This window comes from Ursus americanus, chromosome 35 (genome assembly GCF_024610735.1).
Source record: "Ursus americanus isolate L20-20 chromosome 35, mUrsAme1.1.p, whole genome shotgun sequence".
NCBI classification, from domain to species: Eukaryota; Metazoa; Chordata; class Mammalia; order Carnivora; family Ursidae; genus Ursus; species Ursus americanus.
This window is the reverse complement of record NC_142161.1, coordinates 22960800-22984545: the sequence shown is the minus strand read 5'-3', so window position 1 is coordinate 22984545 and position 23746 is coordinate 22960800. Positions and strand designations below refer to the sequence as shown.

The window sequence follows — 23746 nt, the reverse complement described above, 5'->3', positions numbered from 1 at the left end:
AAAGAATACAAAAATAATAATTCAAAGGGATACATGTATCCCTATGTTTATGGCGGCATTAACTATCATAACCAAATTATGGAAATTGCCCAAGTGTTGTCTATTGACTAAAAAATGGATAAAGAAGAGGTGGTATATACATACAATGAAATATTACTCATCCATAAAAGAGAATGAAATCTTTCCATTTGCAGGGACATGGATGGAGCTAGAGAGTATTATGCTATGTGAAATAAGTCAGTCAGAGAAAGACATATACCATTATGATTTCACTCATATGTGGAACTTAAGAAGCAAAAATGAGGAAGACCTGGGTGGCTTAGTCGGTTAAGCGTCTGACTCTTGATTTTGGCTCAAGTCATGATCTCAGGGTCCTGAGATTGACCCCTGCATTAGGATCTGAGCTCAGTGAGGAGTCTCTTTGTCCCTCTACCTTCCCTGGCTTGCTCTCACACTCACTCTCTCTCTCTCTCAAATAAATAAAAAAAATCTTTAAAAAAACAAAACAAAACAAAAATGACCAAAGGGGGAAAAAAGAGAAAGAGAGGCAAACCAAGAAACAGACTCTTAACTATAGAGAACAACAGATGGTTACCAGAGGGGGCGCTGGTAGGAGGATGGCTAAAATAAGTGATGGGGATAAAGTAGGGCACTTGTGTGATGAGCACTGGGTGTTGTATGGAAGTGCTGAATCACCATATTGTAAAACTAATATTTCACTCTACGTTAACTAACTGAAATTTAAAGAAAAACTTTTTTAAAAAAATGGAAATGACTTAAAGTCCTAAAGGATCTGGCCCCCTACTTCCTCCCTGACTTCATCTCCCGTTTCTAAATAAATGAATAATTTAATTACAACTGTTTGCACAGAAGTTTTAGAATAAAACTGATCTTAGGAAAGCAATTATTTCAGGAGTAATAGAAAGGGTTGTTACTCTGGCCTACATAAAAATATTATTGATATAAGTGAGGAAAGGACAAAATCAATATAAAATCAATGAGGTTTCTTATAGCACCTGACAAACTCAGGAAATAATGATTTTAGGTAATATCAAAACTGGCCAGAGATTAGGCTGGGTACTGTTAGCATTTCAAAATGCTTAACACCCTAGACAAAAATCCACTTCATTTTTCATTCATATATAAATGTTAAGAGTAGTAATAATAGCCTGCTAAGTATCTGAACCTTTTAAAATACATATAATCAGATTTGAGATGGGCACAGGTATTCTCTTGCAGACTCAGAAAAACCTCTTAGACTGTCCTCACCAGATACAGTCAGCTTAAACAGACTCTTCTGAGTTCAATGAGGACTGGTATAAAAGACATTTAAAGAATAGGATTCCTCCCACTAATGTTTACAAAATCAAGATCTGTCAAAAATAATTAGATATTGAAGACACACCTGATTGTCAGTGACTATTCAAATGTAGACCTACAGCTAACCTGCAAAAACTTCTATACGGTTTAAACAAAAAAAAAAAAAGTCTAAAATTTCAAAAAAAAAAAAAAAAAAAAAAACCATTTACAGCACTTAGAAAACTTACGACTCTTGGGGTGCCTGGGTGGTGCTGTCGTTAAGCCTCTGCCTTCGGCTCAGGGCGTGATCCCAGCGTTATGGGATCGAGCCCCACATCAGGCTCCTCTGCTAGGAGCCTGCTTCTTCCTCTCCCACTCCCCCTGCTTGTGTTCCCTCTCTCACTGGCTGTCTCTGTCAACTAAATAAATAAAATCTTAAAAAAAAAAAAAAAAAGAAAAAAGAAAACTTATGACTCATATTCAGAGCATAAATGGATAAATGGTTTCCTCCAACCCTTTTTTTTTTTCCAAGAGAGAGAGCATATGGGGTTGGGGACCAGGGCAGGTGGGGTGGCATGGTGCTAGAGACAGAGACTCCACGCCCAGCACAGAGCCCCACATGGTTCTCGATCTCCTGACCGAGAGCATGACCTGAACCAAAATCAAGAGTCGGAAGCTTAACTGATTGAGCCACCTAGGCACCCCTGGCCATATTTTTATATGTTTCTTTTTTTTTTTTTTTCTTTTATTCTTTTCTTTTCTTTTGTAGACTCCACACCCAGCATGGAGCCCAGTGCAGAGCTTGATCTCACGACCCTGAGATCAGGACCTGAACTGAGATCAAGAGTCAGATGCTTAACCAACTGAGCCACTCAAGAATCTCCCCAACCATATTCTTAAATTAAGATTTTTAAATAATAGAAAAAAGAAATAAGCTCATTATTTCTTTAGAATATATAAATAACATGACTTAAAAAAATAAAAGTAAACATTTACTGAAAGCTCTACAGTATGATTTCATTTAATGCGCACAACAACTATAAGAACTATGTATACAGATAAGGAAAACTGAGGCACAAGAAGTAAAGAAATTTGTAAGTGGTAGGGCCATGATTCCAACCTAGCTAGTATGATTTCAGAGCCTTTCTGCTTAACCACTATACACTACCTTACTTGAAAAAAAGTCTTGAAACCACAAAAACCACGTTTTTGATCTTTCAAAATATGCCTATGTTTACATGCCTACTACAAAATTATTTTTAAAAAGTAGCTGTCTGACCAATGAGTTAAAACAAAAGAGGTATAAGTACAAAGCTAATCAATTTTATTTTAGTTTTCATCATCTCCAAAAATAATTACCTCCAATTGCTCCTTCTGGGTAAATCCCTTCATGCTTTTCCCTGAGGCATGGCCAACAAAAGTCATCACTCTAATAACTGGCTGATGCTGTAAAAGCATTTCTGCGATTTCTTGAACACTATCTCGAAATGAAGAGAAGATCATAACTCTGGTCTCATCACATTTCTTTGCAGAGGTGTTTTGAGCTATATAACAAAAAAAATACTTTAATTACAACATTTTTTAAAGCATATACCCAAGAACTACTTCAAGACAACCCTGAAACTATATACTAATGAATTTCTTTCAAAAAAGTAATTCAAGACATCTAAAAGCTTTGCTGGTTTTCCTCCTACCTACTCTAGTAATTTTAGTATTTTTGGCTCCCTACCTCTCGTTGGCTGTCATAATAAAATCCTAAACAAATCAAGTAAAAATTACCTGAATCACTTTTACCCAGTCCTTCAATTCATGCCTGATGCCGGTTATTCCCCCTTACCTTCCAAGTCAGAATCACAGAACTGCAGTGCTCCCACTAATTTCATAAATATTTCCTTTTCTTATTGTCCACTAAAAGCACTCTCTCAATCCAAGCCATGGGATTCTGTCCCCAAATCTATGATACTTTCAAATTCTCCAAGGATAACTATAGAATACATCCTACAGTCAATCACAAAGCTGATCTCAAGGTCTCTGTGCGTGGGAGGCAGCAGAATACACAAGTAAGAATATGATCTTTGAGGGTGGCCACTTACTCTCTGGGTGATGTATAACCATGACAGTTAATCCCTTTAAGCTTTAATTTTTTCATATCTAAAGCAAGTGGAATATAAAGTATACAGACTTGCACATAGCAATTGTTAATAATTGAATATGTATGGGTTTTTTGTATGTCTTCCTTTATTTTTAAGCTTTCCTATTATTTCTATTATATTTATCTTTACGTGCATGCCAGGGACTATATGAAGCATTTTATATATGAACTCATTTAGTCTTCATAACTGCCCTACGAATTAAATGACTTAACACATGTAAAGTTAATTCACAATACCTAAGGAAAAAGCAAGAGCTGCTGCAAAGAAAATTATTCTAGGTAAACATCCTTTGAATTATCAAGCCTCTACATCTGACCAACTCCTGACCAACTGGTACTTTCAATGCAAAGCTTATCACCTTCAACCAGCTACAGCCTGCCTTTCTACCTTGATTCTACTGAACCACCTCTGCCAAAGTCTTAATAACTTCCATATTGCCAAATCAATGCTCACTTTTTAGTTCACTTTACCACACCTCTCAGCAGCATCTAACACAGTACACTCCTTCCTGCTAAAATAGTCTCTTCCCTCAGCTTCTCTGCCATTCACTTGTCCAGTTTCTTTCTCAACCTCCTTTGTGGCTTTTTTCCTTTCTTTTTTTAAGATTTTATTTTTCAGTAACCCCTACACCCAATGTGGTGCTCAAACTCACAACCCCAAGATCAAGAGTCACATGCTCCACCAACTGAGCCAGCCAGGCACCCCTCCTCCAAATTTTAAATGTTGGTATTCTTCAGGACTACATTCTGGGTCCTCTCGTCTCTAAACTGTATTCCTGGTAATGTGATCATAACCATTCTTGAAACTTTAAATATTACCTTCATGCTGTGATTTCAAAGTGTATTCATATATATGTTAAGAGATTAAAAATAGTCCAGGGACGCCTGGGTGGCTCAGCCGGTTAAGCAGCTGCCTTCCACTCATGTAATGATCTTAAGGTCCTGGGATCGAGTCCCGCTCCTTGCTCAGTGGAGAGCCTGCTTCTTCCTCTGCCTGCTGTTCCCCCTGCTTGTGGCCGCACACGCTCTCTCTCTCTCTGATTTAAAAAAAAAAAAAAAAAAAAGCCCAGACCATTCTTCTGAGATCCAGATTCACTTATTCAATGCTTACACATCTCCACCTAGATATCTCAAAAGCATCTAAATGTGTTTGCTCTTTCTTCTGTATGCTGTTCTTAACTTTTTTCTTTGCTCATATAATTATTCAAAACATACACACTCACACACACACACACACACACACACACACTCATGGGATTCTTTTTTTCCCCTCATATCCTATGTCTAATCTATCACCAAATACTGTTGGCCCCAAATTCAAAATACATCTAGAATCTATAATCACTTAGCACCTACACTACTATTTTCTTGGTACAAGTCACCATCATCTGTTATCTTCTTAAACTGTAACAATAGTCCCCTAAGTGGCTAATGTGTACACTCAGCAAAAGCTACCAGAGTGATCTTTTAAAAATGTAAGTCAGATCACATCACTCTACTGCTCTAAATGTCCCTACAATGGTTTCACAAAGCATAAACATTTATAGAATAAAAACCAAAAGTCTTGACTTGGTCTACAAGCCATATATGATGTGGTCCCTGGCCACCTCTTCAATCTTCACCTAAACCACTCTTACCCTCATTACACTACTCCAGCAGCATTGGTTTGTTTACTGATCCTTAATCATATCAAACACCCCATTGCCTCAGGGACTTTTAATCTACTATTCTCTCTGCCTGGTATGATCACCCCCCAAAAATCTACAAGGCTTTCTCCCTCACTTCCATCAGGTAACAGCTCAAACATCACCCTAGAGACAGGCTTTCTCTAACACCCTATATAAAACAGCACTCCTCCATGACTATGTCCTTACCTGCTTTACTTTTCCCCACCATTATATTGTATATTGCTTTACTGTCTGCTTACCTTCTATTGCCCCAGACTTATTTTCTTTTTCATAGAATACCTTATTCTTAGCATTCCCACCATTTCCCTTGTCCCACTCTCCCAAAATTTCTTAAAGCTTTTTTTTCTTAGGTTTATTATCCTAGTAAGTAAAAGCCCATCTTCTCCATAAAGTGTAAGCAAAAACTAATGGGTCAGAGTTTTAGCTCTTTCAGCAGCTTTGTCTCGCCTTGAAGCTACAAACATGACTTACTATTCCATGACTTGAAGTGTTCGACTACAACTTCTTCTAATTTCTTTAACTTTGGATGACTATAGAAAAAATTTTTTTTATCTCCTGCAACAAAAACAAAAACACCAAAAAATTGTTATATATTTTCCATTCAATTACATTAATGTATTTTAATTATCCTTGTCAAAATAGATTTCTTGGGGTGCCTGGGTGGCTCAGTCAGTCAAGCATCTGCTTTCAGCTCAGGTCATGATCTCAGGGTCTTGGGATCAAGCCCTGCGTCTGCCTCTCCGCTCAGCGGGGAGTCTGCTTCTAACTCTGCCTCTCCCCCAACTCATGCTCACACACTCTCTCTCTCTCTCGAATAAATAAAATCTTCAAAATAGATTTGTAAACTTAATTTTTTTCTGTTTATTTAAATAGTAGCATCTGTGTAGCACATAAGCCCTACTATAAAATAAACCTTGAAATTTTCTTTAAAGATTTATATTATTTATTTATGGGGTGAAAGGGGAGAGGGAGAGAGAGAATCTCCAGCAGATTCCCCACTGAGTGTGAAGCCCAAAGTGGGGCTCAGTCTCACAACCCTGAGATCATGACCTGAGCCGAAATCAAGAGTCAGATGCTCAACTGACTGAGCCACCCAGGCGCCCCTGAATTTTTATTATAATTTCATTCTGAAAGAGAATCCAAAGGAAATCAGCAGCAAAGCAGAAGGGAAAAATATGTATTTAGTTAAGCTATAAATCAGTTTTTGGTAGTTCTGAGAATTTTCATTAACAATAACAACTACTACTAACATCTACTATATATTTAAAGTTTATAAACTTGGAATATATATATTTATCCTAACTTAAAGAATAAAATCTTTAAGCATTTAATAGACCTATTGCTATAGAAATAATTATAGACACGTGAATCAATGGAGCAACATTTCAAAATCAATATGATAAAGAGAAATAATATAAAATTTTAAAAGAAAAACTAGACCTTTTTGGATAGTAGAAAAGCCATTTGCTGAAGTACCGCGTGTATGTGCAAACATGCACTCTAGATGATTATAGAGTTTCATGAAGTCCTCATTTCGGCTAAGTTCATTTTTTGCCCGAGTCATTCCTTCGGAAATTAGGAAAATATTTTCCAAATTAATAAATGTAATAGCAAAATTAATCCAACTTATTATTAAAAAGAAGTTAAACTTTAGCAATGAATACAAATTTTTCTAATTTAAATATGAAAGCCAGCAACTATTTCCAGTTCCACATTCACATTTGTATTAATGGCTTGCTTTCTATCACTAATTTATCAAATACAAAAAAGCGTAATCATTTGTTACATAACTATTTAACTGCTCTTTGTTGTTTTTGTTGTTGTTCTGTTTGTTTTTGTTTTTTTAAATAATCTCTAGGCCCAAAGGAGGGCTCAAACTCATGATCCCAAGATCGAGAGCTACGCACTCTACTGACGGAGTCAGCCAGGCACCCCTATTTTATTGCTTGTTAAAATAAAGCATTTTTAAGTAACCCAAACTCTTCGATACATGTTTAACCAAAATAACAATATGTCCTTATTCCTTTAAATAATTTCATATAATTTACCTTTAGTTCCATCCATAATTCCACAAAGGAAGAAATATAATGATCTCATTCCCATTTGCTGCAATAATTCATAACCATGATATAAACTAATACAAATAGCAAACTCTCCTTCAATTATGCCTTGTTGTATTCCCTAGAAAAACAAGCACATACCGAATTTAACCAGAGGAAGAAATAAAGATACATGTTCTGTGTGAAACTTACCACTCTATTCAAGGTCCACCTATTGAATGTCATAGGACATAGTGCCAGTGTATTTTCCATTTTAAAATCTGTCCCTTTTTAATTTTTTTTCTTTAATTCAATACGAAACATGCATCTTAAAGAGAATAAGTGATGCAGAAAAATATTTCATATACCGTTTCTCTTTCTAGGTAAATTATTAGCAGTATATATATTCATTTGTTCTTTCAGAACTATTTAACAAGTACCTACTACATATCAAGCACAGAGATAGATATTTGGGATACGATGGAAAATAAATCACATAATGGCCTATCCTTATAAATGTTACTGACACCAGAACAAAATTTAATCAGACAGTTTAACACTAACATTTAACACCAACTACACATGCCATAATAACATCTGACGCTGTCCTAGGACCAGACACTGTTCTAAGCACATTACTTACACAAACTCGTTTAATCCCAACATCTGGGAGGTAGGTTCTATGGTTATGCCCATTTTATACATGAGGAAGCTGTAGAGCCAGTATTTCAACCCATGAAATCTGGCTCAGGGTCCTTGTGCTTTTAACCACTACTCTCAAGGAAAAGTGAAATACATATTCCTTTTATGAGAGCATACAACAGGTATAACTATAAGACAGGATAATTTTTAAAAGAGACCACTGAGAATAAATTTTAATTCTTTTCCTTTATTCAAGATAAAGACTATTATTCTCTACCTTACATCTTTAGTAGCATTTAATATCAGTAATAATCATTTTAAATGTTTGCAGGGTAGAGATTAATGTCCTTAAATGGTACCCATTACCTAAACCACCTCTTCGCAAAATACAAACTCTCATCAGTAAGATCAAGTTCAAGAGGTTTAGATTTACTACCTGAAATTTCAATGAACCTTCAATGCCTAGCAGAAATTAAAACATTCTATTAAAGTTTAATATAATATACTGTATTTTACAGAAGAGGTTCCCTTAGTGGTTCCCTAGATACTACACGATAAAGTCTACATTTCTTGGTGTAACATTTAAAGCTACTGTTATGTGCTCACAACCTAGATTAACTATCATAACTGACTTCCTTAATCTTTCACGTCAGCTATGTTGGCTTGTTCACTGACTCCTTTATACCTTCATTCAATTGTCTCTGTTCTTTTGCAAATGCATTCCCTCTCAGTTCAAAGAATGACTCAGAGCTTTCCTGCTTGTGAACATCTCTTCTGACTTTGGACCTAGCTTGATAGGTATGTTCCTATCCATCTATTTTTTTTCCTAGGAAGATTAGAAATAAGAAGCTTACTATGATGCTTTCTCCAACCTCTAGTATCAAGAGTTAAGACTAAATGCTCTAGGTCTAAAAGTTAGTATGTTCTACCCTCTCATGGCACTTTGACAGAAATGAACTAAAATACCAGGTCTTTATTAAAAGTTAAAAGATAAAATTACCTTAATTCAAAGCATTAAAGTATATTTTCACTAGACTTTTTTCATGGTTCTTATAAACTATATAAATCATATCTAAATTCTTGATGAGCTAATATATACCAAAAAACAATTTTTATTTACATTTTATCTTGGGTCTAAATAAAAACTTAACCTCTCTTCAAAATTAATTTAAAAATACCTACCACAATATTTGGAGATGGGTTTTTCCTAAATTGATCTCTTGCCAAAATTATCTGGTATTTTGTTAGATTGGGGATATCCTTTCTCATCAAAACATTCCTCTGAATCAAAGAACTGGCAAATGCCTCCAAAACCTGCAAATTTCAGTGAAATTTAGTTCAAAAGTCCTCTTTCAAATACAATCATTTTCTCACATATTAAAAGAGAAGTTACATACTAAAGTTTGTCTTAAAATAAATTTTTAAGTAAACACATAAAATAACAAAAAAACTTAAAAGTACTTAACATTTATCCCAGATAACATCCATAGGATAGTCAGCACAAGCAACCATTGGATCCAACCATAATTTAAGAACATATGCGTTTATCTGTGTATTTCTTAATTCCCCTCCCTCCCCAACCTACATACATTATAATCTAAGCAATGAATGTAGGGCCTTTGATTTCTCACTGTTACATCTTCAATATGAAGAACAAATTCTGGCATATAGGTAAATATTTGTAGTCTTGCTGACTAAATCAAAATGTCTTGAGTACATTCAAATTGATTTGTTGATTCATTCTTTCAAGAAATACTTATTAAGCATCTAGTATATGTCAAGCATTTTTCCAAAGGCTGGGAATTTGTAGCTGAGACAAATGAAGTCACTACTTTCATAAAGTTTACATCCAATGAAGGGAAGCAAAGAATAAGGAGTGAACAAAGTTTCTATTACAATAAATGCATTTAAGAACCTAAAACACAGTAATGCTATAGAGTTTTGGAGGGAAATGGGGTCACTGTTAATTAAGGTAAACACAGATGGTCTCTCTAGAGAGGTAATATTTGAGTTGACATCAAATGATGATAAGTGCTAAAGACAGAACATATCAGGCAGAGGAAATAACAGACAAAAGGTCCTGATGCAGGTTGAGCTTGATGGCACAGTGAAGGAAAACAGAGACCTAGAGATGAAGACCTAGTACAGCAATATGGAATTAACTGTTTAAATTTTTGCCTAATTCTATTTCCTAAAATAGGGCTATTTTAGTAGAGTTCTATTTTTCCTCCCTTCCAGCTTTGCTGATCATATTACCTACAGAAGCACTCCAAAAGCATCAATAAAATGAAATGCCTATTATATGTGTTTATACAAGTTATAATTTTTACATCCTTATAAATGGAATGATTTTAATCATGACAAAATGTATTAAGTAGATGATTATTATATCAAAATAAAAAGTTTCTGGAGATGCCTGGCTCAGTTGGTAGAGCATGTGACTCTTGATCTTGGGGTCATGAGTTCAAGCTCCAAATTGGGTGAAGAGTTTACTTAAAAAGATTAATTAAATAAATAAAATAAATTGAAAAAAAATAAATCTCTGCATTACAAAGGAAACCATCAACAAAATGAAAAGCCAACCTACTGAATTAGAGAAGATATTTGCAAATGATATATCCGATAAGGGGTTAATATCCAAAATATATAAAGAGCTTACACAATTCAACACCAAAAAAAGATCTGATTTTAAAAATGAGCAGAGTGGCGCCTGGGTGGCTCAGTCAGTTAAGCAGCTGCCTTTGGCTCGGGTCATGATCCCAGGGTCCTGGGATGGAGCCCCATGTTGGGCTCCCTGCTCAGTGGGGAGTCAGCTTCTCCCTCTCCATCTTGCCCCTCCCCTCACTTGTGCACACTCTCTCTCTCTAATAAATAAAATCTTTTAAACATCACTCATCATCAGGGAAATGCAAATCAAAACCACAATGAGTTATCACCTCACATCTGTCAGAATGGCCAAATCAAAAAGATGAGAAATAACAAATATTGGTGAGGATGCGGAGAAAAAGAACCCTTATACAGTGTTGCCGGGAATGTAAATTGGTATAGCCACTGTGGAAAAGAGTATGGAGTTTCCTCAAAAAATTAGAACTACCATATGACCCAATAATTCCACTACTGTGTATTTACCCAAAGGAAATGAAAACACTAACTTTAAAAGATATAGGTAACTTTATGTTTATTGTAGCATTATTTACAAGAGCCAAGATATGAAAGCAACCCAAGTGTCCATCAGTAGACAAATGGATAAGGAAAATGTGGTGTGTATATATAGATACATATACACAATGGAATATTACATAGTCAAAAAGGGGACGAAATCATGCCATTTGTGACAACATGGGTAGACCTAGAGGGTATTATAAGTGAAATAAGTGAGACAGAGAAAGACAAATACCAAAGGATTTTGCTCATATGCGGAATCTAAAAAAAAACCAAATGAATAAACCAAATAAGCAAACAAAAAGCAGAATCAGACCTACATATACAGAGACAAAGTAATGGTTGCCAGATGGGAGGAGGTTGAGAAAATGGGCAAAATAGGTGAAGGGGAGTGGGAGATATAGGCTTCCAGTTATGGAATGAGTAAGTCACGGGAATAAAAGGCACAGCATAAGATATATAATCAATGATATAGTAATGTTGTATGGTGACAGATGGTAGCTACACTTGTGGTGAGCATAGCAAAACATATAAATTTGTCAAATCACTATGCTGTATACCCAAAACTACTATAACATTGTGTGCCAACTATATTCAAATAAAAAAAAACTTAATCAAAAAGGAAATGATTACTGGAAATACTTTGCCATATCTTAAATTAATAATGCTTAGACTTTTGTTACAAATAATTTGAAAACAAAAATAAAGCATATTCCTATAGAACTTTTCTTTAAGAAAGACTTATTAAAGGTTAAATGATAGATGAATATTTTGGCTATCTATTCCTATATAGCAAAGTACTTGAAAACATCATAAATTAAAACAACCATTTTACTTGCTCATGATTCTAATTCTTCAGGTAAGAATTCAAGCCCATCACTGAGAGCTCAGGCCAAGATACCACACTAACAATGAGCACACCTAATACACAAATCTTGGTTTCAAAATACCATTCTTCCATAAAAGTAACAAGAATTCCTTGGAGAAATGGTTGCTTCCATGGCTGGGACATGAGAAATACTAAATGAGCACAAAATATCTTGTGAGGCCAGAAAGTTAAGAAGTGTTAAAAAAAAAAAAAAAGTACATGTCTAAAGGACACAAGGAACTATAAATGGCCAAAGCTGGAACAACCTGAGCAAAAAAATTCATACTGATATCAGTATTAGATAGTAGCAGATAGGGAAAAAAATATCTATTGGTCTATACTGACACAAAGAATTGAATTAATAAATGAAAGGAAGAAACAGGTCTGCATTCTAATTGACAAACATAAAAGAATTAGGAGAAAGGAGAAACCGTGATTAGGCAAACCCAACAGAAGTAACCACAGCAGGCAAGAACCACCATTGCACACTAAAATTAGAGAGAAAAATATGCTGAGAAACAGGACATTTGAGTAGTCTCAAAGTATCTCCCCACTGGAACTCTCTATACTATTTGTGCATATTTCCTGAAAGTCTAAAACTATTGCAAGATAAAATGTTAAATATAAAAAATAATTCTGTCGGGGCACTGCAGGGACAGCTAATCTCTGCTCTTTGATGTCTAGAGCCTTGAATGGCTGAATGTTAAGTGTAATACCTCAACTGGAGCCATATGTCTACACCCTCCATTCTAGCTATCTACGGGTTCCTCCTTTCTCCCGAATACGGTTTAGCTGAGGTTCATCATGGCTTACTTGAGGTTTATCACATTCTGTTGGTCAAAGTCAGTCACAGAGCCAGTCTAGATTACAGGGAAAAGGAAATGCATCTTATCTCTCCATGGGAGGAGTGTCAAAGAATTTGCAGGCATCTTTAATCTGTAACAATGAAGATACGAGAACAAGATGTTCTCCTAGCATGACAGTAATTATGAACTATAGAAAAATGGTGTGTTACCTCAAATTTCTCCCATTGAAATTGATAACTGGCTAAGCAATTTCTCAATAGCTACAATACTGACATTTGGCCCAGATAATCCTTTGTTGTTGGGAGGCTTTTTTTTTTTTTTTAAGATTTTATTTATTTATTTGACAGAGAGAGAGGCAGCGAGAGAGGGAACACAAGCAGGGGAGTGGGAGAGGGAGAAGCAGACTTCCTGCTGAGCAGGGAGCCCAATGCGGGGCCTGATTCCAGAACTCTGGGATCATGACCTGAGCCGAAGGCAGACGCTTAACGACTGAGCCACCCAGGCGCCCCTGGGGGGCTATTCTTGTTCATTACAGAATGTTAAGCAGCATTCTTAGCTTCCACACATTAGATTCTAGTAGTAAGTCTACTCTCTACCCCCTCCAGTTATGACAACCAGAAATGTATCAAGACATTGTCAAATGTCACCAGGTGGGCAAAACTGCCTTCAGTTGAGAATCACTGCTATATAAGGGATCCAGAAGGAAAATACTGAAAATATATTTTCTTAAAAGAAACTTCTAGTTAAATCTGGACATGTGTTATAAGTGTGTTTCCTATGTGAAAATTCACTGAGCTATATACACTTAGGTTTTTGTATACTCTGCAATTTATATGTGTGTCTGTAATTAATAGGTATACTTTAAAAAATAAGGCCATTATTGGCTTTAGAAATGGTCCATCGTTTTGTATTTCCTCTTTAAAATAACTAACAAATAAAACATGGTACTCATTCCATTTTAATTTCAAAGAGTTTTTCAACATATTATATAAAATGATATAACTACATATTCTCACAGCCAGATTCTACAAAATAAAATAAAGACATTAACAGTTCACTTATCAAAACCCTGAATAGTAATAAAAACGGCTTACCTGGATGTATGCTTTTTGGATGGCTGCAAGTTCTTCACCTAGGGGAACCACTAGCTTTTCAACTTGCCTTTCATGAGAGTATGGCAAAATATCTGGAGAATCTTCAGAACGAAGTTCTATCTGCCCAATTCGTAGGTTAGTAATAACCTGTTGAACAGCCTACACAAAATCAAGTACAGTACCTGTTAAATTTTTAAGGTTAGGTTACCAACAAAAATAAAATAGTGGTAAAATTTAGAATTCATATCATTAAACTTCTTTTTTTTTTTTAACTATAAATTACATCAGAAGTACTACAAGAGGAAGATAAGGCTTTGAAACATCTTTCATTCAGCCCTTCCAGCCAAGCATCCAAGAAATAAGAATATTAGTAAACGTCCAACAAGTTCCTCAAACATATTTTGCACTTTTCAATAGCAGTGATATATTCCTTCCATCTACATTTTATGAAGACTCAGACAAAACACAAGTTTTGGGTTAGCAAAATCCCCAAAACATTACATAACATAGTCAATTTTAGAGCCAGAACTACAACCCAGATTTCCTGGTTCCCTGGCAAACACTTTTTTCCAGTGAATTTTTTGTGGGAAGAACAAAGAAGTCTTATTACTATTAAAGGACACAAATGTACCTTAGGAACGCTTTACAAATTCGCTTGTTAAGAAATTGAGGGTATAGGGCATATACTATACTAAATCAATTATTGATAAATTAGTGGAATATTTTCCATTTAAATCAATACATAGGATATGAATATATTGCTGGATATACTTCTAATTTCCTTCACCCAAAGCTTATAAAAAAATTTTATTCTGAAACTGGGTAACTGAAGCAAAAACATATAACCTGTTGGTATAAAGAACTACTGTACTATTAAACTCCAGTACAAACTGTGATCAAGAATTGAAAGAAAGAACCCTAAATACTCCACCGAAAAACTCAGAATAAATGAATTCAATAAAGTCGCATGGGGCGCCTGGGTGGCACAGCGGTTAAGCATCTGCCTTCGGCTCAGGGCGTGATCCCGGCGTTATGGGATCGAGCCCCACATTGGGCTCCTCAGCTATGAGCCTGCTTCTTCCTCTCCCACTCCCCCTGCTGTGTTCCCTCTCTCGCTGGCTGTCTCTATCTCTGTCGAATAAATAAATAAAATCTTTAAAAAAATAAAAATAAAAAAATAAAGTTGCAGGATACAAAAATCAATATACAGAAATCTGTTGCATTTCTATACACTGATAACAAAGTAGTAGAAAGAGAAATGGACAGGACGCCTGGGTTGCCCATTCAGTTAAGTGTCTGCCTTCAGCTCAGTTCATGACCCCAGGGTCCTGCAATCAAGTCCCATGTCGGGCTCTTTGCACGGTGGGGAGCCTGCTTCTCCCTCTGCCTGCGCTCTTTCTTTCCCTCTCTCTCTCTCACACACACTCTTCCTTTCTGACAAATAAAATCTTAAAATCTTAAAAAGAGAAATGAAGAAAACTCAATTTACAACTGCACCCAAAAGAATAAAATACTTAGAAATAAATGTAACCAAGGAAGTAAAAGACCTATTGAAGCATTATTTACAATAGCCAAGATATGAAAGCAACCCAAGTGTCTGTCAGTAAATAAATAAGAACATATATGTGTGTGTGTGTACACACACACACACAATGCGCTATTACTGAGCCATAAAAAAAATGAAATCATGTCATTCGTGACAACATGGATAGATCTAGAGGGTATTATGCTAAATGAAATAAGTCAGAGAAAAACAAATGCCATATGACTTCATTTATATGTGGAATCTAAAAAACAAAGCAAACAGACTTCATTTTTTTACATTTTTTATTACATTATGTTAGTCACCATACAGTACATCATTAGTTTTTGATGTAGTGTTCCATGGCAAACAGACTTTAAATACAGAAAACTGGTGGTTGCCAGAGAGGAAGTGGGTGGGGAGATGGGCAAAATAAGTGAAGGGAATCAAGAAGTACAAACTTCCTGTTATAAGTCACAGAGATGAAAAGTACGGCATAGGGAATATAGTCAATAATGCTGTAATAATGTTGTATAGTGACAAATGGTGACTACGCTCGTTGTGGTGAGCACTGAGTAATGTACAGAATTGTGAAATCACTGGGGTGCCCGAATGGCTGAGCTGGTTAAATGCCCAACTCTTGATTTCGGCTCAGGTCATGATCTCAGGGTTATGAGATCAAGCCTGGTATCAGGCTCCATGCTCAGTGCTCAGAGTCTGCTTAAGACTCTCTCCCTCAGGACACCTGGATGGCTCAGTCAGTTAAGCATCTGCCTTCAGCTCAGGTCATGACCCCCGGGTTCTGGAATTGAGCCCCATGTCTGGCTCCCTGCTCAGTGGGGAGCCTGCTTCTGCTTCTCCCTCTGCCTCTTCCCCGCTTATGCTCTATCTCAAATAAATAAAATCTTAATTAAAAAAAAAAAAAAAAAGAGTTGAAAGAAAGAACAAATGAACAAAGGGGGAGGGGGGAGTCCTGAAAGTGTCCAGAAATTAAGGGTTTTTTTTAAAGCTAGAAAAGTCTCATGAGTTTTCAAAAAACAAACTAAATGTAATTTCTTTTTTTTTTTTTAAGATTTTATTTATTTATTTGACAGAGAGAGACAGCCAGCAAGAGAGGGAACACAAGCAGGGGGAGTGGGAGAGGAAGAAGCAGGCTCCCAGCAGAGGAGCCTGATATGGAGCTCGATCCCAGAACGCCGGGATCACGCCCTGAGCCGAAGGCAGACGCTTAACGACTGAGCCACCCAGGCACCCCTAAATGTAATTTCTTATTTATTTTTTTAAGTATTCTCTACCCCCCAACGTGGACCTTGAACTCACAACTGAGTTCAAGAGTCACACGCTCTACTGACTGAGCCAGCCAGGTGCCCCAAACAAACTAAATATAATTTTAAATAAAAAATCCTCTACAATAGGAATCACATCTTAATCACCTTTGTATTCCCAACACCTGGTAGGGTTCCTAATACAGTATACTATAGTTACTGAGGGTCCGCATAATCTGGAGTGGAATTATGACCACTTTATAAAACTGAGTAAGATGTTAATATTTTCAATCATTCATTCAACAAATATTTGAATGACTCCCACATGTCAAGTATTGAGTTGGTAATAGAGCTTTGACCAAGATAGACGTAATCTCTATATTCATATAGCTACTATTTTCGTAGGGTAAAAAGACAACAAATACAGGTATAAGTAAAAAAAAAAGACAGATTATGATTAATATTAAGAAAATCACACACTCAAAAAATAAGAAAATCACAAGATAGGGAGAGCTATCTTTTGATAGTTTAGAGCAAAACTTTTTGAAGGGGCAACATTTCAGCAAAGACTTAAAAGGTGATTAAAAACAATCAAGTATGGTTAAAAGTGATTGAAGTAAGATGAGAGACAACATAGAAATTTCTGAAAAATATCAAAGCTATGGACAGAAGGAAAAAAGTCTTACAACTTGACAGAACTGAAACTTACCTTAGAAAGTCTTCAAAGCCCAATACAATTCAGAGCTACTAAAATTAGAGTGTAATGAGATGGGGCTCAAAACCTGCATTTTTACTATCTTTTAATAAAGGAAACCAGAGCTCCTTGGAGAAATGGCTGATTCCATGGCTGGGCATGAATAATACTAAATGAGCATAAATATCTTGTGATGCAAGATAGGAAGTAATCAAAAGGAAAAAAGGGATGTTCAAAAGCACACAGGCACCATCTTAAAGGAGATCCCAATGGCCAAAGCTGGAACAATCTGAGCAGCAAAATTAATAATGATAGCAGTGGACTGTAGCCCATAGAAAAAAATAAATATCCATTAATCCATATTGATACAAAGAATTAAATTAATAAATGGGAGAGAAGAAACAGCTCTTCATTACAAAAGAATTTACATTAATAAATGTAAAAGAAATGAGAAGAAGGAAACAATGATCAGACAAACACCACAGAAATAACAGTTGTAAGCAAGAACCATCACTGGATGCTAAAATATTTACATAATCTCAGAGTATATCCCCTGTATATACTTATTACTTACAAAGGGGAATAGTAATTTTAAAATGCGGAAACTGGGAAGACATCACCTTAACCAAGTCAAGATGAACAGCAACAGCAGTAAGACAAAGCAACATCATGTAGTCTCTGCTACCATGCACTGAGAAAGGTACAACATTACTTCTGGAATATTCTTGACAAAAATACATAACCTCACTCCAATCATGAGAAAACATCAGACAAACCCAAATTGAGGAATATTCTACAAAGTAACTGGCATTTGCTCTTAAAAGCATCAAGGTCATGAAAAACAAGAAAACACTGAGAAACTATCACAGACAGAAAGGACTGAAACATGACAACTAAATGCAAGTTCAGATCCTGGACCAGACCCTGGAGCTGAAAAGGACAGTGGTGGGAAAACAAAAAATTCAACTCAGGTTTACAGAATAGTTACTAGTACTGTGCCAATGTTAATTTCCTGGTTTTGATAATTTTACTATGGTTATATGTTAACACTAGGGGAAGCTGAGCAAAGGAGAGATTGAGACTGCAATTTTTGCAGATTTTCTGAAGTCTTAGTTCAAAATAAAACTTAAAAAAAAAAAAAAAACAAAACCTGAAAACTTAAACAATTTAAAAAACACTTATACTGGGGCACCTGGGTAGCTCAGTCGCTTAAGCATCTGCCTTCAATTCAGGTCATGATCTCAGTATCCTGGAATCTAGGCTGGTGCTGGGCTCCTTGCTCAGCGCGGAGCCTGCTTCTCCCTCTCCCTCTGTCCCTCCCCCTGCCTTTGTGCACGCACACATGCTTGCTCTCTAATAAATAAGTAAATAAAATCTTTAAAAATAAAATAAAATACACTTATAGTATTTAAAAATTTAATACTTTTGGGGCGCCTGGGTGGCACAGCGGTTAAGCATCTGCCTTCGGCTCAGGGCGTGATCCCAGCATTATGGGATCAAGCCCCGCATCAGGCTCCTCCGCTATGAGCCTGCTTCTTCCTCTCCCACTCCCCCTGGTTGTGTTCCCTCTCTCGCTGGCTGTCTCTATCTGTGTTAAATAAATAAATAAAATCTAAAAAAAAAAAAAATTTAGTACTTTTAACAAACTGCTTATGCATACTGACATCTAAAAACTACTACTGAAAAAAAACCTTTTTTTAATTAAAAAAATAAAAACTACTAATCTCCAACCATAGAAGAAAACATAGGCATGTGCAAGAAAAGTTGTGTCTTGATGTCAAACTAAATACTAGAATGACAAACTGATCTGGGCCCATACAAAAGTTCTTGTTTTCTTAAATGTTAAAAAATGGAAAGACATATTACTTACCTTTATATCACTACCTGGTGTGGCACTAAGAGCCAAGATTCTAAAGTGATTTGTATATTTGACTAGTTCTCTTACAACCTTAAAAAAGAAAAGAAGTTATTTAATTTCATCTATCCAATACAAAAACAACAGTGATTCTGTTAAACAAGCTATTATATACGTTCCATTATCATTATTTCATAGTCAGAGTATTGACGGTCTAAGGAATGGAACAATCATGAGTGACATTATCTGAAGACCAAACAATTCAGGTTTTTACTCTACACCAATCAAAAACACCTTAGGGTTTCTTCTATACATAAAGCTACAATGTCAAGGCCTAATATAGAGGCAAATCAAAATACTTAGTTAATTCAAGGGCAAATGGAAGAAGACAAGAGTCTGCTGTCTGTTGTGTGGGCCATATTTTAGCCTTACAGCTATACACACATGCACACCTACCAGATGAAGATAAGTCATAACATAAAAATAGAAAAAAAGATACCAGTATGAAATTAGATTTGAAATGAAAAAAATATATATTTAAGGAAAAGACCTTAAAAATCCAACTTTCCTTTTAAATTCTAACACATTTTCTCAGTGGCACCAAGCATCATTCTAGATGTTGCCATATGAATTCAACACCTACATTTGGTATCATTAATATTGGATATTCCATCAAATTACCATATGATCCTTCACATGAGGCCCCAATACAACGAAAAAAGACCCCTAAGTAAACTGAATTGCAGGAATAGTTTTCAATATCCTATAGTTCTGCATTAGATATAGGAAATAGTAAAACCAGATTACCTAAAAACCGCTCTTATTTTAACCCATGTAAAGGATGAATTCAGTGAGACTCACACTGAATCTTGACTAATCTCAAAAAATACTATTTATGGAGTTTCTTTTTAACATGATATAGAATACATATTAAGATACAACATTGTATTTAACGCCGAATTGTTCTAAGTAGAAACTGATGAAAGACAAACCCTAATACATTACTTTTATCCAAGTAGGATTCTCATGCATTTTGTAGAAGAGGAAATGGTGCTGTGTTTGTAACCCAGGAAGCTACATTCTTCATGGAGTTGGTATGCCTGTTGGAATCTACATCTATAATATTCAAGGCACCATAAACATTCAGGGTGGTCTGGATATTAATGAAATCAGTGCATGTCTCCACTGTACTCTTATAAAAGCATAAGCTGTGTAATTAAAAAAAAAAAAAGTGGGGTGCCTCGTTGGCTCAAGATGGTTAAGTGTCTGACTCTTGATCTCAGCCCAGGTCTTAATCTCAGGGTGGTGAGTTCAAGGCCCACAATGGGGTCCACACAATGTGGAGTCTACTTAAAAGAAAAAAAAAAAAAAAAAGACCCAATGCTAGAAATTTTTTGAAAATAACTGAGTTAAAGTTGCTATGTATAAGCTAAATCTACAAAATAAATTCACAGATTTAAAATAAAAAATTTTAAATGCCCCACTCAAGCAGAAACCTTAACACACTGGGTATTAATTTAACTTGGAAAGATATGAAAAGCACCTACATCCATTTCTTGACTAAAATCAATTCTAAGAAAGATAACAATTCTCCAGAAGATAACACAGAGATATAATACAATAAACTTAACTTAAACTTAAGTTCCTTAATCAGGGAAACTACAAATTCACAAACTGGCAGTAAATTCACCTTTTTGCACTAAATAAAATCAACTTTCCCTCCTACTCTTACTCTATACCCTCTCCCTGATATCACCAGCTTATAGTTTTACCTACATACCACCTATATGTTGACCATTTTCAAATCTGTATCTCCAGCTCAGAACTCTCCATTGAGATTCATACTTCTATCCCCCACTGCCCACTGCCCACTGGGTGTCTATAGCTAGATTCCTCATGGACACTTCAAACTCAACAATCTAAATTCATTATCTTTCCACAATACCCCAAATCTTCTGTACCTGCAGAACTCTCCATTTTGACTAGGAGCACCAACATCCTCATAGTCTTCCAATTCAGAAACCCGGGAGTCATCCTAAATTCCTCCTCTCCCTCACTGTACACCCTGCCTTTAGCCCTCTCTCTTCTAACCTCTTTTAAATCTTAAGTATCACCCCAGGTAAACATTTTTAAATGAGTCTCCACCGCCTATATTCCCTATGTCCTACAAAGAACATTCAAACTGCTAAGCATAATATACAAATGCCTTCATGACCTGGACCTTAAGTACCTCTGCAGGCATATCCCACCTCCTCACCTTTATAATTTGTATTTATGTAGTACTTAACTAGAAGGCACTGTGTTAGGTATGTTGCATACATCATGTCATTCAATCTTGGTAACAACTCTCAACAGTTAAATATGATTTTACCTAGCTGTCAAGGAATGACGCTGCATATCCGCTACCAATCTTTGGATTATTATCTTTGTTCCAAAACCCCACCCATACCCTATTTTAGATCACTGCCTCAACCATGACTAGGCTTTCATCATCTACACCTGACACTAATGATCTTGTTAGGGATTAAAAAAAAAAAAAGGCAGAGACACTGATCTGAATGAAGTATTTCCTTCGTTGAAATAATGTTTTTTTCATAATGATAACACAATCAATAACTTCCATCATTAATAAGTATTTACCAAAATACTCTTTAACAATATATTCACGGTACAAAATGCTTTTAAATGAAATATTACCTGGCAATAAGCATAGTTTCCAAGAGCTTTATGAGCTTCATCAATAACTAGACACTTTATTTCAGCAGCAGGACAAGCTCCTCTAGAAAGATCATTTACCATGACTTGAGGTGTAAGAAAAAGGACTCTCTTACTGCGCCATATTTCCTTCCTGATGAAAGCTTGAGTAGATCCTGTAAACAAAAGTGACATCCTACATTCTAAATACCAGGACCGTTATCTTTAAAATATCTATAAATAATCTGGCCTAATTTCAGAATGCAGTCCTGCTTTGGTAATCTGCCTTCAGACAAGAACAATTTAACAAATCATTGAAATGTTACATTTTAAAGCTGTGTTGTGATGCAAATGTCAATGCTGAGACACAACTACACTGTCTTTAGAGAATTCCTACAAAATGGCATAATATCTGAAGAAAAGCAAATTCTTCAACTGGGAAATCTTTCTGGGGAAGAAAGTTAGAAAACCTCTTATCACTTCTGATGGGGTATACACACAAATCGCTTCAAAATGCTCCGAAAAAATTACGGGGAGTCTCTGAAAACTAAGGAAAGCAACCCTTTTTGTGAGGGCCAGATTTGCTACAAGTAGATAATGCTTTAAGGGAAAGGATATAAAATACGGGTACTGTAATCTGGAGACTATTCCTCATGGGTCAGGAATTCCTTTAGCTCCATTTGCACCAGAATGCGTGCTTTCCCGAGTACCCCGCTCTTAATTTCAAATCAGCCCATTTTCTAAGATACCTGTCATTTCGGCCATGTGGGACTGCGGAATACCCATCACTCGGTAGCAAGCTTCGATCTGCTGTGTCACCAAAGGTTTCGTGGGGGCCATGAAGACCACTTTGCCGGAAGGGAACCACCGGTAGAAATTGTACATGACCACAGCGGCAATAAAGGTCTTTCCCAACCCAGTAGGCAGACACACCAGCGTGTTGCAGAACAGAGAGGTCCGGGCAATGTGCAGCTGGTAGTCCCGCACTGGGCAATTAGTAGGGTAAATCCACAGGGAGCCCGCTGAGGTGCAGAAACCGCCATTCTCTAAACTCAACTGCCGCTCTGCCTCATACACCGCAACCAGCAGTACATCATCGTCCGACTCCCGCTGAGCCTCGGCAGCTTCAGCAGCTAGAGGTAAATGTGCTCTAGAGATGCCAGGGCTCTGAGGCCGCTCAGGTCCAGAGCTGCAACCCGGAGCTCCGGCGGATCGAGAAATGCTTGAGCCCCACGTCTGGAAAAGCGTTCTTTGCCGTCCGCTCATTAGGCTGACGACCACAAAGGCTCCTCTCAGACGCTAGCAGTTCCAACAGCTCAACCGCCACCATTCGGATCCCCATCAGTTACCTTCGCACAAAACAGTGGAACGTGAGGGCGGGACTGCAGCCTGTTCTTGTTGAAAATACCGCCACTGAGTTTGCGTCGGCAATATGATTGGCTGGCTTCCCGGAAACCCTCGAGGCTTCCGGAGACGCATGCGCATTGTTATGGCGTTAGTCTAAATTTGGTCCGCTGTTCAGTTTCTCCCTAGACTCTGAATATAAGTTCCGTTCCCAATGACTGTGACCGGGCCTCATTCCTAAAATGATATTGCTTCATGTGATAAAAAAAAATAAATAACTTTGAGATCCTAGGGACAACGGATACCCATATTTTTTGTGAATTTAACGTTATTGAGCGAACACTTCTTATGCCTCGTTGGCTGTATTTTTAAATCGGAAGAAGAGATGAAAAACAAAAGGGTTAGATAGAATTAAATATCTTATTTCTTTATCCAAGTTGAGAAAAAAAAATGCCTGGTCTCTTTTTCACAGTATTTGGAAAGGCAGACCATTATCTTACTATTTTTATTGTTAAGAGGGAAGAGAATGGTTTGGTCCCGTATTAGTCGGGAAATCCGAAGGAAAACAACTAAGGCTTTCCTGATACTCCACCATTACATCTTCATAAATGATATAGAGCAA

At 36.5% G+C, this 23746-nt stretch overlaps 1 protein-coding gene across 1 annotated transcript in view; it reads right to left on the bottom strand.

Annotated features, from left to right (window-relative positions):
- Positions 1 to 23178, bottom strand: part of FANCM (FA complementation group M) — a 61608-nt gene extending 38430 nt beyond the window's left edge. Inside the window, exons 1-9 of the mRNA XM_045799326.2 lie at positions 22530 to 23178; positions 21784 to 21956; positions 19102 to 19179; positions 13751 to 13909; positions 9003 to 9134; positions 7188 to 7320; positions 6580 to 6705; positions 5611 to 5694; positions 2659 to 2843 (exon numbers count right to left, since the gene is read on the bottom strand). Coding sequence (XP_045655282.2) covers positions 2659 to 2843; positions 5611 to 5694; positions 6580 to 6705; positions 7188 to 7320; positions 9003 to 9134; positions 13751 to 13909; positions 19102 to 19179; positions 21784 to 21956; positions 22530 to 23046 — 1587 coding nt within the window. The 5' untranslated portion in view covers positions 23047 to 23178. The remainder of the gene's footprint in view (positions 1 to 2658; positions 2844 to 5610; positions 5695 to 6579; positions 6706 to 7187; positions 7321 to 9002; positions 9135 to 13750; positions 13910 to 19101; positions 19180 to 21783; positions 21957 to 22529) is intronic.
- Between the last annotated feature and the right edge of the window lie 568 nt (positions 23179 to 23746).